This window comes from Gobius niger (assembly GCF_951799975.1).
Source record: "Gobius niger genome assembly, chromosome: 3".
NCBI classification, from domain to species: Eukaryota; Metazoa; Chordata; class Actinopteri; order Gobiiformes; family Gobiidae; genus Gobius; species Gobius niger.
The window spans coordinates 2,840,889-2,853,881 of record NC_136854.1 but is presented as its reverse complement, the minus strand read 5'-3'; the positions used below and the strand labels follow the sequence as shown (position 1 = coordinate 2,853,881).

The window sequence follows — 12,993 nt, the reverse complement described above, 5'->3', positions numbered from 1 at the left end:
GAGAAAACACAGCAGCAGTTAGTCCCTGTTCACTCTTTAGAGGAGAACGACATTTATATTGATTTGAAATGGACTCAAAGATTCAAATATAAATATATCAACACATACATGATCAATTTAATTATTGTTACTTAAGGCGAGACACTGCAGGTGAATAGGGGGAAAAAATAAATGTAGAGATGTCAATTTGAAACTTTTGCTGAACATCACAGATATTTTTTTCTGTCATTTTATGTTTTCACCTAAAAATAAGGCATTTTGAGCATTAAAATGGCCAAAATTGTCTATATTTTGGGCAACGAAATCAAAATAATGAATTGAGCCAGATTAAATGTTATGGTTTTATTTTATTGACATATTAGTAACTAAAAATTTTTAAGAGGGGATTTTGGATATTTTGTTTAGTTTTTGAATAAACTAATCATCAGTGAAAAAATCTGTAAAAACTCAAATTCCGCCTGTTTTTTTGGTTTCAAAGCTGAATAAATCAGGCTAGGAATTAGATATTAAAAAAACCCTCTGAAAAAACCTTAAAAATATTGTTAGGTCTCAGACTGGAAAGTTTGGAGTCCGTGGGAACTTCTATAAGGGCTGCCCCGCTGCCCGAGTGCGTTTTTTTTTCATTCCATGAACGCCAGCTCTGAAGATTTGTAACGACTGCGCATGCGCGGCCCGTTCTCCGACTTTGCTGCACCGGGCCTCTCGTAGGAGGAATAATACCATATTTGGGTGAAAGCATCATCACGGGGACCCTTAGCAGGACACGTGGATGTAAAATTTGTCAATATTTATGAATGAAAACCCGCTTGAAAGACGGACTTTCTAAGCAGCGCAGCAGCTACTTCCGGGTTGCCCCCACCTCGCAGACAAAACATCATAAAATAAACATCATGCGGGGTGAGTTTTGTTATTTTTATACTCTGACATGAAAACTAAGATGTAAAGGGAGGAAAATAGATAAAAATCTCCACTTCGACCACTACGGGAAAAATCAATACTTTCACCTGCCGTGTCTCGCCTTAAGAATAAAAAGAATAAGAAACTGCACATTTTTAAGCCACAGTTTGTAACATTTCACTCCGACAATAGAATAAAACAGGAGCTTTAATTATTGTTTCTGTAAAAATGCTTCTGTTCCAAAGGCTTCACAGGATCGTCTGAGTGAAGCTGAGCTCATTTATTTATGTTTCAGTTTAGTTTCTCTTGTGACGTAGCCACACATAACCTGGAATGTTCTGAAGTCACAAACAACAAACATTTTTTTTCATATTAAAACTTGAATTCTTGTTTGTGTCGCGCTGTCGCAGATAAAGAAACATAATGAACATTTACATTTAAACTCTTAGAAAGTGGTTTATCAGGAACAAAACACGTCTCAGACTCAGGAAGGTGTAACTTTAGTTTAGTTCCTGTAAATTACTGATTTAAGAATATTTAAAGACTTGTTTCTTTTCTAACTAATAAATGTATTTTTCGTTCTAATTCTCAAATGACTTTCTTCAAGTTCAGACGTGTTGAATCAAAGTGACTGTGACGTCGCTCATTAAACACGTCTCTGTGGTTCATGACTCAGAGTTTCAGGTTTAATGAATAGAAGCTCATCGGTAAAGCTCTTTCACAGAGTGGAGCACGTCGGGAAATTCATCTGGAGTTTAAAGATGATCCAAAGCTCCTCAGCAGGAGGTCTGATGGAGGGCGGGGCTGTGTGACAGTGGGCGGGGCTGTGTGACAGTGGGCGGGGCTGTGTGTCAGACCTGCCCACAAAGTGGTGCTGCGGTGATGGGCAGACACAAATGTTTAAAGCAAAGCATGGGCTGCGGGGTGTCTGAGCTGAACAGAAGGATTCCAATGCGACCCAGAGCTAAAAATAAAAGATGCTGCGAACGACCACTGCTGCAGAAACACTGTGCCCCTCATGAATCTCCATGTTTTCTCTTTGCTGGAGAGGGGGAGAGGGGATTGTTTTTGAGGTCCAGTCTCATCATCCTCACTATGGGCACAACATCCACTAGGACCAGAGAGACTGTGTCAGAGAAAGAGCCTGGGCCAGTGGTTCCAACACGTTTGGAGGCTGTTTGTGTGAACGGGTAAAGCTGAGGGTTTTGCTTTGTCCCAGTGACCGGCTCATTCTGAACATCAGACTCTGGTTTGGACTCTACGCTCTGGCCCCGCCCCCTCTGCGGCGCCCTCACTGTCAAACCACTGGTTTCAGCTCTCATTAAAGCCAAGATCATTTCTAAGCAGGACATTACAGTCTCTGCATGAGACAGACACAAAGCCAGGGGTTCAGCGGCAGAGGAGGAGAACGATGAGGCCACAGACGCTTCTACTTCCTCTCACTCCTCGGATCAGACTGAGAGGAAAACTCCAAGTCACGTCAGTCTGACCACGCACAGGCTCCTCTCTCTTTATGGCAGAGTAAAGAAACTTTAGTGCGGTTCATGCTAAAGGCGCTGCTGTTGTAGTGAAGGCGGACACCGCCTCAGCCGCGCCTCCGCCCAGTTTACACTCGGGTCCAAAGGTTCCATGAGGTTGGGTTTTAGAGTGGACACATGTAGGTCCAGAACCAGCTCATCCACATCTGAATTAGAGGCTCTTCCGTCTGTATAAGCGCGTGTTTACAAAGGATTATCAATGTGTTAAAAAAGAAGCTAAAATGGACGTCAATGGTAGATACGGCCATGCTCCCGACCTGTGAACTCTGAGGAACAAACATGTGGGTGCAGACTGACCAGTGTGGACTTGGCTCTTTCACAAATCTTTTCAGTAAACAAAAATAAAATATGACCTTTGTTTGGGGGGTTACAAATTCCTTAAAATATGAAGCTGTTTTTGAAGTTCCCGTATAACGATTGCAGAGCCCCCTTAATAAAATAATGTAAAAAAGAAAAGCATTTGTCCTCAATAACCTGTTCCTGACGATACAATTTTAAATGAACCAGTTGCTGATCGTTGTGAGAAAATGAAAACATGACAAAGTTGTTTCAACAGAAACTCAGTAAAAACATGTTGAGCAGGAGACACTTCTCTGGGGATGAAACGAGTCTCACTGCAGACAGTGTTTATATGAAGACTCCATTACCCAGAATGCTTTGTGTGAACGTTATACTCACACTTCCTGAGTCCTGGTTTTAACCACTCAGCTCCAGCAGGATCCAGTCTGAGGAAACACACTTCAGTTAAACAGGGCATGCAGATGATGTCACACAGGAACAACTAAACAGCCTCACAGTCACAGGGTCATTGTGTCGCCCTGGAATCAGGGACCTGTTTTAAATTGATTGTTACATCTGTAAGAATAAACAGTGAAGCCCAGCACAAAACTAAAGTATGGTGAGGTACAGTTTGTCCTTTTCATGGCATTGATATCCTTTATGTGGTTTCTTTATCATTAACATATAATTAGATGATGTTTCGAGGCCAATGGATGTGAATCTGAGCCACAAAAAGAAGAAACTGAATCAGAGTTAGCATTTAGCTCAGACGACACTTTTATTCACTCATTTGTATCTGAAGTCAAACCTTTAATGCTCTGGACAGTCATTAATGTTTTCTAAAGAGGCGTTGACAGAAACTTAAATGTGGACAATTAAACATCTGATCAGAATGTTAAACATGAACATTCTGATTGATCAGAATGTGCGATGTTTGAGGCTAATGCTAACAGACTCTGAAGAGTATCCCGGACGAGCCGACTTGCTAACTGTCACATATGTGAGGATCGAATGTTACGTCTCCGTTTTATTTAAAGATCGACACCAAAACATGAGCTAATGTTGTCATTGATGCACAAAGAATCTGAATGGACTCAAATAAAACACAATTACATGAAAATGTAAAAATGAGAAAAATAAGGTCCTAATTATAATGAATCATCGTCTGATCCACAGTTTGTTTGTGTCGACTGTAATAACTGTGTAATAACTGTGTAATAACTGTGTAATAACTGTGTAATAACTGTGTAATAACTGTGTAATAACTGTCCTGACCTGAGAGTGGAGAGTGAGCAGTGGGGCTCCTCCTGTAGAGCAGTCAGGAGCTTTACTCCTGTGTCTCCTGGATGGTTGAAGCTGAGGTCCAGGTTTGTCAGATGGGAGGGGTTGGACCTCAGAGCTGAGGCCAGAGCAGCACAGCCTTCCTCTGAGATCAGACACCCTGACAGTCTGAACACACAGGGTTAAACAGAGTCATAGAAATGACAAACTCACAGAGATGAAGAGTAAACCCTCTGACCTGAGCTGCTCCAGTTTACAGTGAGGACTCTTCAGTCCAACAGACAACATCTTCAGCCCTGAGTCCTTCAAGTCGTTGTTACTGAGGTCCAGGACTGTCAGACTAGAGGAGCTGAGGACTGAGGACAGAGCTTCACAGCTGCTCTCTGACAGGTTACAGCTGCTCAGTCTGGAGGAGACGGAACATTTACAATAAGACACAAAGTTACACAAACACAAAAATAAGAACTGGATTTAAAGAGGCTGTTAGGCTTTTGCAGGTGTTTGGTCAAAGAGGATGTGCAGCTTCTACATTGTAAATTGAGAGAATAATGTTGCGTTCTTGCCAGTTAATTTAATGCTTTTACTGCCGGGCTGTTGTGACATCACTCACATACCCTCTATGACCTCAAAAACATCTTGAACAATATTTAACGTCTCATCGAGCAGAGTCGATCATTTAAAAGAGACAGAACATGAGGCGCTTAAACCAATGAAGAGTCAGGACACACTATCCCCGCCCACCTCCTCCTCTGATTGGTCCCCTGTTCAGTCACTCTGTCTAAAGCTGGGACTGTACAATTATTTTTAATATCACTACTTTAACAATACTTGGTTTTTGAAACAGATATTGTAGAAGCAGCACAGTAGGGGCGTCACAAGAGGAGCTGCAGGAAACAAGGAATGGACAAAGGAGGAAGTATCCGGACAAGACTCACAGCTAAGCCACACATGCCTTCTATTGTTCTGGCTCATGGACGTTCACTGAATAAAACTGAGAATAAAACAGATTAACTGCTCAGCTCTTCCCAGACGATGGTGAAAGACTATTGCGGAGCGGATGGAGCTGCGCAGGAGGAAGAGGAAGGAGGAGCTGACCAGTGCAGGACACCACGCTCTGAAACAGGGACACACCCACTGTTTCAGAGGATCAGAGGAGACTGAAGGCGGTTTCCGCGACCTCCACAAACATGAGGCTCAGATCGGCCACAGCGGCTCAGGACTAACACCTGAACAATATTCCATTGTACGGTTGAACAACGACAAATAAAGCACTTAATTACAAAGCCCTTTCTTTAAAGGAATAGGCCACCGTTTTTACATACTGAGATATGTTCTTACCTAACCTTAGTCGAGTTAATATATCCCCGTCTGGTCTTTGTCCGTGCGCTCTGTCACGCAAACGGAGCACATACGCAGCCTCTCCCACATGTCACATAGCTCCAAAAAAGCTCACGATAGAAGCTACCAAGCTCTTCCACGTGTTCCCTATTTAAATATGGTTACGTGAAGTGTTTTCATGCGAAGTATATTTACACAGAAATGTAGCATGTCGATTTTATAAGCAAATAAAAAGGGGGACTATATTGTGAGGCGTAATGATACGAGGAGTAAAACGTCCGCGCAGTAACTCCTAAAGGTTATTGACGGAAGTGAGCAGGGGAAGTCTTTAGGAGTTACTGCGCGTACGTTTTGCTCCTGTCTGTCACTTCCTTTAGCGCTGTCCGTGGACCAACAACAACAAAACATCTCTACAAATATAAGATTTTGTTTGGTACCTCGAGTACATAAACTTTATATTGATTCTATACTGGCATCGTTTAACAGTGAGGATCATAATCTTTACTGTCTTTACTGGAATCAAACTGATAAAACATTGTTCAGGTACAAAACTCAGGTTTAAACACTATACGCTATATTTTCCTGAGGCAGCACAGTTTCTGTACAGTAATCTCATAAAAAACAAATGATCTACTTGGTCTTAAAGAAAAAACTGGGACAGGGATATTTTAATCATGTCTTAAAAAATTAGAGAACAATAACAACAACTGTGTTCATGTATTTAACAAATAATTAATATGAATTTAAAAAGAAAGATAAACCCTCTGACCTGAGCTGCTCCAGTTTACAGTGAGGACTCTTCAGTCCAACAGACAACATCTTCAGCCCTGAGTCCTTCAGGTCGTTGTTACTGAGGTCCAGGACTGTGAGACTAGAGGAGCTGAGGACTGAGGACAGAGCTTCACAGCTGCTCTCTGACAGGTTACAGCCGCTCAGTCTGGAGAGAACACACTGTTTTAGGAGAAGTTTAGAAGGTTCATACTTACATAGACCTCACTCACAGAGCTTTGTTGGAGGCTTTGACCACTGGCAGCAGCCTCAGCAGAGCCTCCTCTGAAGCACAGTATTTCTTCAGCTCAAACTGCTCCAGAGCTTCTTCTGATGATAGTAAGATGAAGGCCAGAGCTGACCACTGAGCAGGAGACAGTCCACCTTCAGACAGACGTCCTGAGCTCAGGTACTGTTGGACCTGCTCCACCAGAGAACCATCATTCAGTTCATTCAGACAGTGGAGCAGGTTGATGCTTCTCTCTGCAGACACTTCCTCACTCAGCTTCTGCTTGAGGAACTCAGCTGTTTTCTGATTGGTCTGAGAGCTACTTCCTGTCTGTGTCAGCAGACCTTGGAGAAGGCTCTGATTGGTCGGCAGTGAAAGACCCAGGAGGAAGCGCAGGAACAAGTCCAGGTGTCCGTTTGGACTCTGTAAGGCCTGGTCCACAGCCGTCTGGTGCAGATGTTTCAGTTTAGGTTTGACTCTGAGCAGAGTGGACTTCTGTGTTTTAGTGGAGAGCAGGTTGACTCCAGTGTGGACGAAGGTCTGATGGACGTGAAGAGCAGCCAGAAATTCCTGCACACTCAGATGGATGAAGCAGTAGACCTTGTCCTGGTACAGGCCTGGCTCCTCTCTAAAGACCTGTGTGAAGACTCCGGAGTACACTGAGGCGGCTGCAGCGTCCAGCCCACACTCGCTCAGGTCACTCTCGTAGAAGATCAGGTTTCCTTTCTGCAGCTGCTCAAAGGCCAGTTTTCCCAGAGACTGCACCATCTTCCTGGTCTCTGGACTCCAGTGTGGGTCTGTCTCAGATCCTCCTTCATACTTGATGTTCTTGACTTTGGCCTGAACCACCAGGAAGTGGATGTACATCTGAGTCAGGGTCTTGGGCAGCTCCTCTCTCTCTCTGGTCTTCAGCACATGCTCCAGGACTGTGGAGAGGATCCAGCAGAAGACTGGCATGAAGCACATGATGTGGAGGCTTCGGGACGTCTTGATGTGGGAGATGATTGTGTGGGCCTCGTCTCTGAACCTGTTCCTGAAGTACAGCTCCTTCTGTGGGTCGCTGAACCCTCGCACCTCTGTCACCATGGAGACGCACTCAGCAGGGATCTGATTGGCCGCCGCGGGGCGTGTGGTTATCCAGAGGCGAGCGGAGGGAAGCAGGCTCCCCCTGATGAGGTTCACCAGCAGCTCCTCCACTGAGGCGTTCTCTGTGGGCTCCGTCAGGGCCTTGGTTTGGGTGAAGTCCAGAGGAAGTCTGCACTCGTCCAGACCGTCAAAGATGAAGAGCAGCTGCAGATCTTCAAAGCGGCTCACTTCTTCTGTTGCTCTAAAGAAGTGATGGAGCAGCTGCACCAGGCTGAAGCTCCTGTCCTTCAGCACATTGAGTGCTCTGAAAGTGAAGGGGAACAGCAGCTGGACGTCCTGGTGGGCTTTGCCTTCAGCCCAGTCCAGACTGAACTTCTGAGTGAGCAGTGTTTTCCCGATGCCAGCCACTCCCTTTGTCAGCACTGTTCTGACGGGCGCCTCTGTGTCCGCGGGGCCTTTAAACATGTCTTCACATGTGATGGCTGTCTCTGCTCCGCCTGCTTTCCTGGAGGCTGTTTCCATGTGTCTGACCTCATGTTCCTGGTTGACCTCTGAGGCCCCTCCCTCTGTGATGTAGAGCTCTGTGTAGATCTGCTGCAGGAGGGCGGGGCTTCCTGCTTTAGCCACGCCCTCAAACACACACTGACACTTCTGCTGCAGGTCACGCTTCAGTTTACGCTGAAGAACTCCAGAACATCTCCCTGAATGAAGACACAGACAGAGCCTGAGTCTCAGAGAAGATCAAATGACTGAGTGAAATGGACCTACTGCTCCACAGACGCTCAGCCAGCTCCTTCTGCTGCCTCCTCCTCAGGAAGTTCACAGCGATCTTCAGAAAAGCCTCTCCATCCTCATCAGGCTCTAAGCATTCTGGGTAATCTGTGCTCAGAACCTTGTGGAGCTTCTTCAGCTCCTTCTGGACAAAAGTGAAGATGTCCTCCTCCAGAAGCTGCACAGACACAGTAGAAACAACACAAATGCAGTCAGTGTCAGATCTGTGTGAAACAAGTCCATTCATCTGAACATCTCCAAACTTCAGTGAAGGACACACCTTAAATATGGAGTCCAGCTGAGTGTGATGTTGCTGAGCTCTGAGCTCTGGAGCCTGCTCCACTCTGTGACAGAGACACAACAGAGAAGTCACATCTGTCCATGACTTTATCATCCACAACATCAGGGAAACTTACGGCTCTGAGGAAAAGTTAAAGGGATGATCCTTAGACCAGTTACTGCAGAGCGACTCACAGACGGGACCAGGGTCAGACTCTGGGCTGTAATGGATTATGGTCAAATTTAAAATATCACATTGAAATCACAGAAGCATTTGGAATTAACTTGTACATATTTCTATTCACTAAAATCAGATGAAAACCTGCAGTTTTCCCAAAATCCAGTTCCTCTGAGGCCAATGTCGATATTTAAAAATGTCCCGTCTTTAATCCTGTGTTTGAAGCTTCTAAACTGTCAAATGTGTCATTGTTGCCTGTGACAGCAGGGGGCGCTGTGTGAGGGACATACAGCGCCCCCTGTTTTTTATTCAGCTCAAATTAAAGACAAAAATCTGCAGATTCTAAAACTAAAATCAGTAACTCACTTTTCTCTTTTGGCTCTAAAAGTATAAGGAAAAGTCTGCAACATAAAACATATACAATAGGATCCAAGCTTCGGAGGTGCACAAACTTGTGACTGATTTTCACAGTGATGTTTCTGAACTAGAGGAAGGTGTGGCTCATTTTAAGGCTCTGACTGAGCTCTTTCATCCGCATGATATCGGGCCGATATATCGGCTTGCAATGTTTCATTCGAAATCTAGTTGTACATTAAAGGCACTATACCTGAATTTTTTTTTTTTGGTAAAAACTATATTTTATTTGTGCTCCGAACTTGTGACTTTACTATTTTATCTGTCCCATCACATTTCTTCACAGGGACAAGTTTATCGGCTCATTTCATCATTTGCATCATCACAGAAATGCACAAAACCAGCCATGAACATCCATGACATTGAGACAGTGTTAATTAGATACACAGTGTTTTCCATATAAATATCTGAGTTTACAATCTGCTAAAGGACGACACAACTAACATCATTCCAATAGTAGATAAAAATCAGGTATAGTTCCTTTAATTCCCATCAAAAACTGCTTTTGAACTTAAATCATCATATTCCATAAAAAACAGTTCTTGAAACTCACGTCTTGAATTCCATTGGTTTATCCATAGACCGGTCACTCTTAAGGGAGACACAGCTGGGACCAGGTTCAGACGGAAGATGTTTCTGGAAGATCCTGAGACACAGATTAAACATTTGAGTGAAACACATGGAACTGTCCTGGTCTCAGATAAACGTCATTCTGCTCTGTCTCTGTGAAGACCACTGAGGTCCACACTGAGGGATGTCATCATTAAACCTGTTCCAGTGTTTGTCTCTGCAGAGGTGGGACGAGAGGATCTGGAGGTCAGGTTGTGTAAAACATACAGTATATTGGCTAAAGTACTGGGATGCCCTTCCACATCATGTAAATCAGGTTTTTATCAGTGTCATGGCCACAGCTGTATAAGATCAGACACAGAGGCTGCAGACTGTTTCTACAAACATCTGTGAAAGAACAGGTCAGGAGCTCAGTGAAGTCCAGCGTGCTACTGAAGACTCCTGTGAAACAGCACCAGAACTTCCTAAATATTACAAAGTCAGCTGTGTGTGATATTAGAACAAAGAGGAAGCAACTGGGAACAACATGAACGTTCACTTGCAGCAGACCTCCAACCTTCCTGAAGCTTCAGAACAGTTTGTAGAGCTTCATGGGGTTTCAGGCTGAGCAGCTGCGTCAGAGCCTTTCATCACCAAGTGCAAAGCTTCTGTCTCAGTGGTGGACTCTAGAGCAATCACACTTCTCCACCTGGCTCTGATGGACCATCTGGGTTTGGAGACTGCCAGGAGAATTGACTCTATTGTGATAAGTTTAGAGTTTGGAGGAGGGGATTATGGTGTGGGGTTGTACTTCAGCAGCTGGCCTCTTTGTTCCAGTTAAAGGAACTCTACTTCAGAGGTTTTGGACAATTCCATGTTCCTAACTTTGTGGAACAGTTGGGGGATGGTCCCTCCAGTTTGAACGTGATTGTTCACCACTGCACAAAGCCAGGTCCACAAAGACATGGATGAACTGGATAATCCTGCACAGAGTCCTGACATTATTAGATTAGAGACTTCTCGTCCAACATCACGGTGGGAAGAGTTGAAGATGCTTTAGCTGCACAGGGTGTTAATCAAACCCTATGAATGAAGAACGGGATCTCACTAAAGTTCAAATGTGAGTGGAGGCGTCTGAATACTTTGTCAATATAGAGCATCACAGAAGTCCTTTGGTGCTGATGGATCATAGACACGAGACTCTGGACTTGGTGAAAATTGTTTCTGTTTCCTTTTGGATGATTTGACTTTACGATTGTTATCAGACGATGTCAGTCTGTGACGTGTTGGACAGTGGTGGATCTCACCTCTGAGCTTTGGGGTCAGTGGTTTTAGAGTGAGGGGCTCCGTCCTCTCTGTGCTCTGTCTCCTCCATTATGTGTCCAGCTGAGACGACTGAAGCTTCAAAAAGATCTAAGAGACAAATAAACATTGCACTTTGTTGTATCTATCACTAATCTAACTGGGAATAATAAGAGTTTACGCCCGTACTCCAAACCATCTATTGATACATTTTATGAACAACATAATAATGACTAATGACAAATCAATGAAGAAATCAAATCCTGGTTCTCTCTCAACATCCTCAAGCTCAACAATGATAACACCGAGGTTCTGCTCATCGGCACAAAGTCCATCCAAAACTAACACCATCAACACTGGCTACGTTTACATGGACAATGCACAATATTACTCCATCCTCAGTGTTGTGAGTTTGAATCCCAGCATTTTGAATAGAAGTTGAAGCAGAGTTTGTGTTGTTTGTATTTGACTTTACTGCTACAGTTACTGAAGAAAATCAGACACAGCTGACTGAGTTTGACCCTCGACCTTTGAGACACTAAACCTGTGCTGTTTCCACTCGGCTCCAAACACAAGACACTAAAGCCTGGTTTATGGTCGTCAATCAGCCAATCAGTGAGCGGGCAGGAGCTGCAGGGGCGGAGCCAGAAATGTGACTTCACGTCAAAGAGCTGGAGAAGGCAAGCGTTGTGTTTGGTCGATCCACACAACACACAAGGAAACAGACAAACTCCTTCAGTCTCGATCTTCCAAGTTATTTTACATTTAAAAGTGTCCTTAGAGTCAGTGACCCTGATACTCTGACCCTGGTACTCTGACCCTGATACTCTGACCCTGGTACTCTGACCCTGATACTCTGACCCTGGGACTCTGACCCTGGGACTCCAACACCTTGATATATTTTTGACAACGTACATCTTATCACATTTTCTAAGTGTGACAGTGTCAGTAAGTGTCCTCATTGTCAGTGACCATGATACTTTGACCCTGGTACTCTGACCCTGGTACTCTGACCCTGACACTCTTGCCCTGGTACGCTGACCCTGGTACTCTGACCCTGGAACTCTCAACATGGGACTCCGACACCTTGGTATATTTTTGACAGCTTGAATCTAATTCAATTTTCTACGTGTGACAGTGTCAGTAAGTGTCCTTGGTGTCAGTGACCCTGGTACTCTGACCCTGGTACTCTAACCATGGGACTCTTGGCACCTGGGTGTTTTTTGACCACCTAAGGCGAGACACGGCAGGTGAAAATATTGATTTTTCACGCAGTGGTCGAAGTGGAGATTTTTATCTATTTTCCTCCCTTTACATCTTAGTTTTCATGTCAGAGTATAAAAATGACAAAACTCACCCCGCATGATGTTTATTTTACGATGTTTTGTCCGTCCGCGAGGCACGGGCAACCCGGAAGTAGCTGCTGCACTGCGTAGAAACGCCGTGTTTCAAGCGGGTATTCATTCATAAATATTGACAGATTTTACATCCACGTGTCCTGACATGTCCCCCTGATGACGCTTTCACTCAAATATGGTATTATTCCTCTACGAGACGCTGGTGCGGAAAAGCCGAAGAACGGGCCGCGCATGCGCACTCGCTACAAAACTTCAGGGCTGGTTTTCTCTGAATGAGAGAAGCCGCACTCGGGCAGCGAGTGAGCCCATTTAGTAGCTCCAACACGCTCCAAACTTTCCAGTCTGAGACCTGATACTCTGACCATGGGACTCTTAAATCGCATCAAATTGTCTCAGTGTAACAGTGTCAGTTAATGTCCTCAGTGTCAGTGACCCTGATAGTTGGCATCTGGGTGTTTTTTTGCAGCTTAAATCTGAGTAAATTTTGCAAGTGTGACAGTGTCAATAGTGTCCTTATTGTCAGTGACCCTGGTACTCTGACCCTGATTCTCTGACCATGGGACTCTGACAATGGGACTCTGACCTTGGAACTCTTGACTCTAAGTGTGATCGTGTCACTAAATGACAATGATGTGAATTTCGGTAGATTGAAGTCAACTGAACTCAAATGAGGTCAACTGAGCCAAATAGAAGTCAAACGAGGTCAAAGGACAACTGAGATTACAG

General features: G+C 44.4%; 2 protein-coding genes across 2 annotated transcripts in view; both read right to left on the bottom strand.

The window, feature by feature from the left end:
- Positions 1–12,993, bottom strand: part of LOC306960570 (protein NLRC3-like) — a gene marked incomplete at its 3' end in the record, with an annotated part of 148,548 nt that overhangs the window by 106,952 nt on the left and 28,603 nt on the right. The gene's annotated exons all lie outside the window — the stretch shown is intronic.
- LOC306960422 (protein NLRC3-like) overlaps positions 1–12,993 on the bottom strand; it is a gene marked incomplete at both ends in the record, with an annotated part of 38,212 nt that overhangs the window by 544 nt on the left and 24,675 nt on the right. Inside the window, 7 exons of the mRNA XM_079552853.1 lie at positions 3,114–3,160; positions 3,990–4,163; positions 4,234–4,401; positions 6,103–6,270; positions 6,335–8,117; positions 8,185–8,365; positions 8,468–8,531. Of these exons, the coding sequence (XP_079408979.1) occupies positions 3,114–3,160; positions 3,990–4,163; positions 4,234–4,401; positions 6,103–6,270; positions 6,335–8,117; positions 8,185–8,365; positions 8,468–8,531 (2,585 nt within the window). The remainder of the gene's footprint in view (positions 1–3,113; positions 3,161–3,989; positions 4,164–4,233; positions 4,402–6,102; positions 6,271–6,334; positions 8,118–8,184; positions 8,366–8,467; positions 8,532–12,993) is intronic.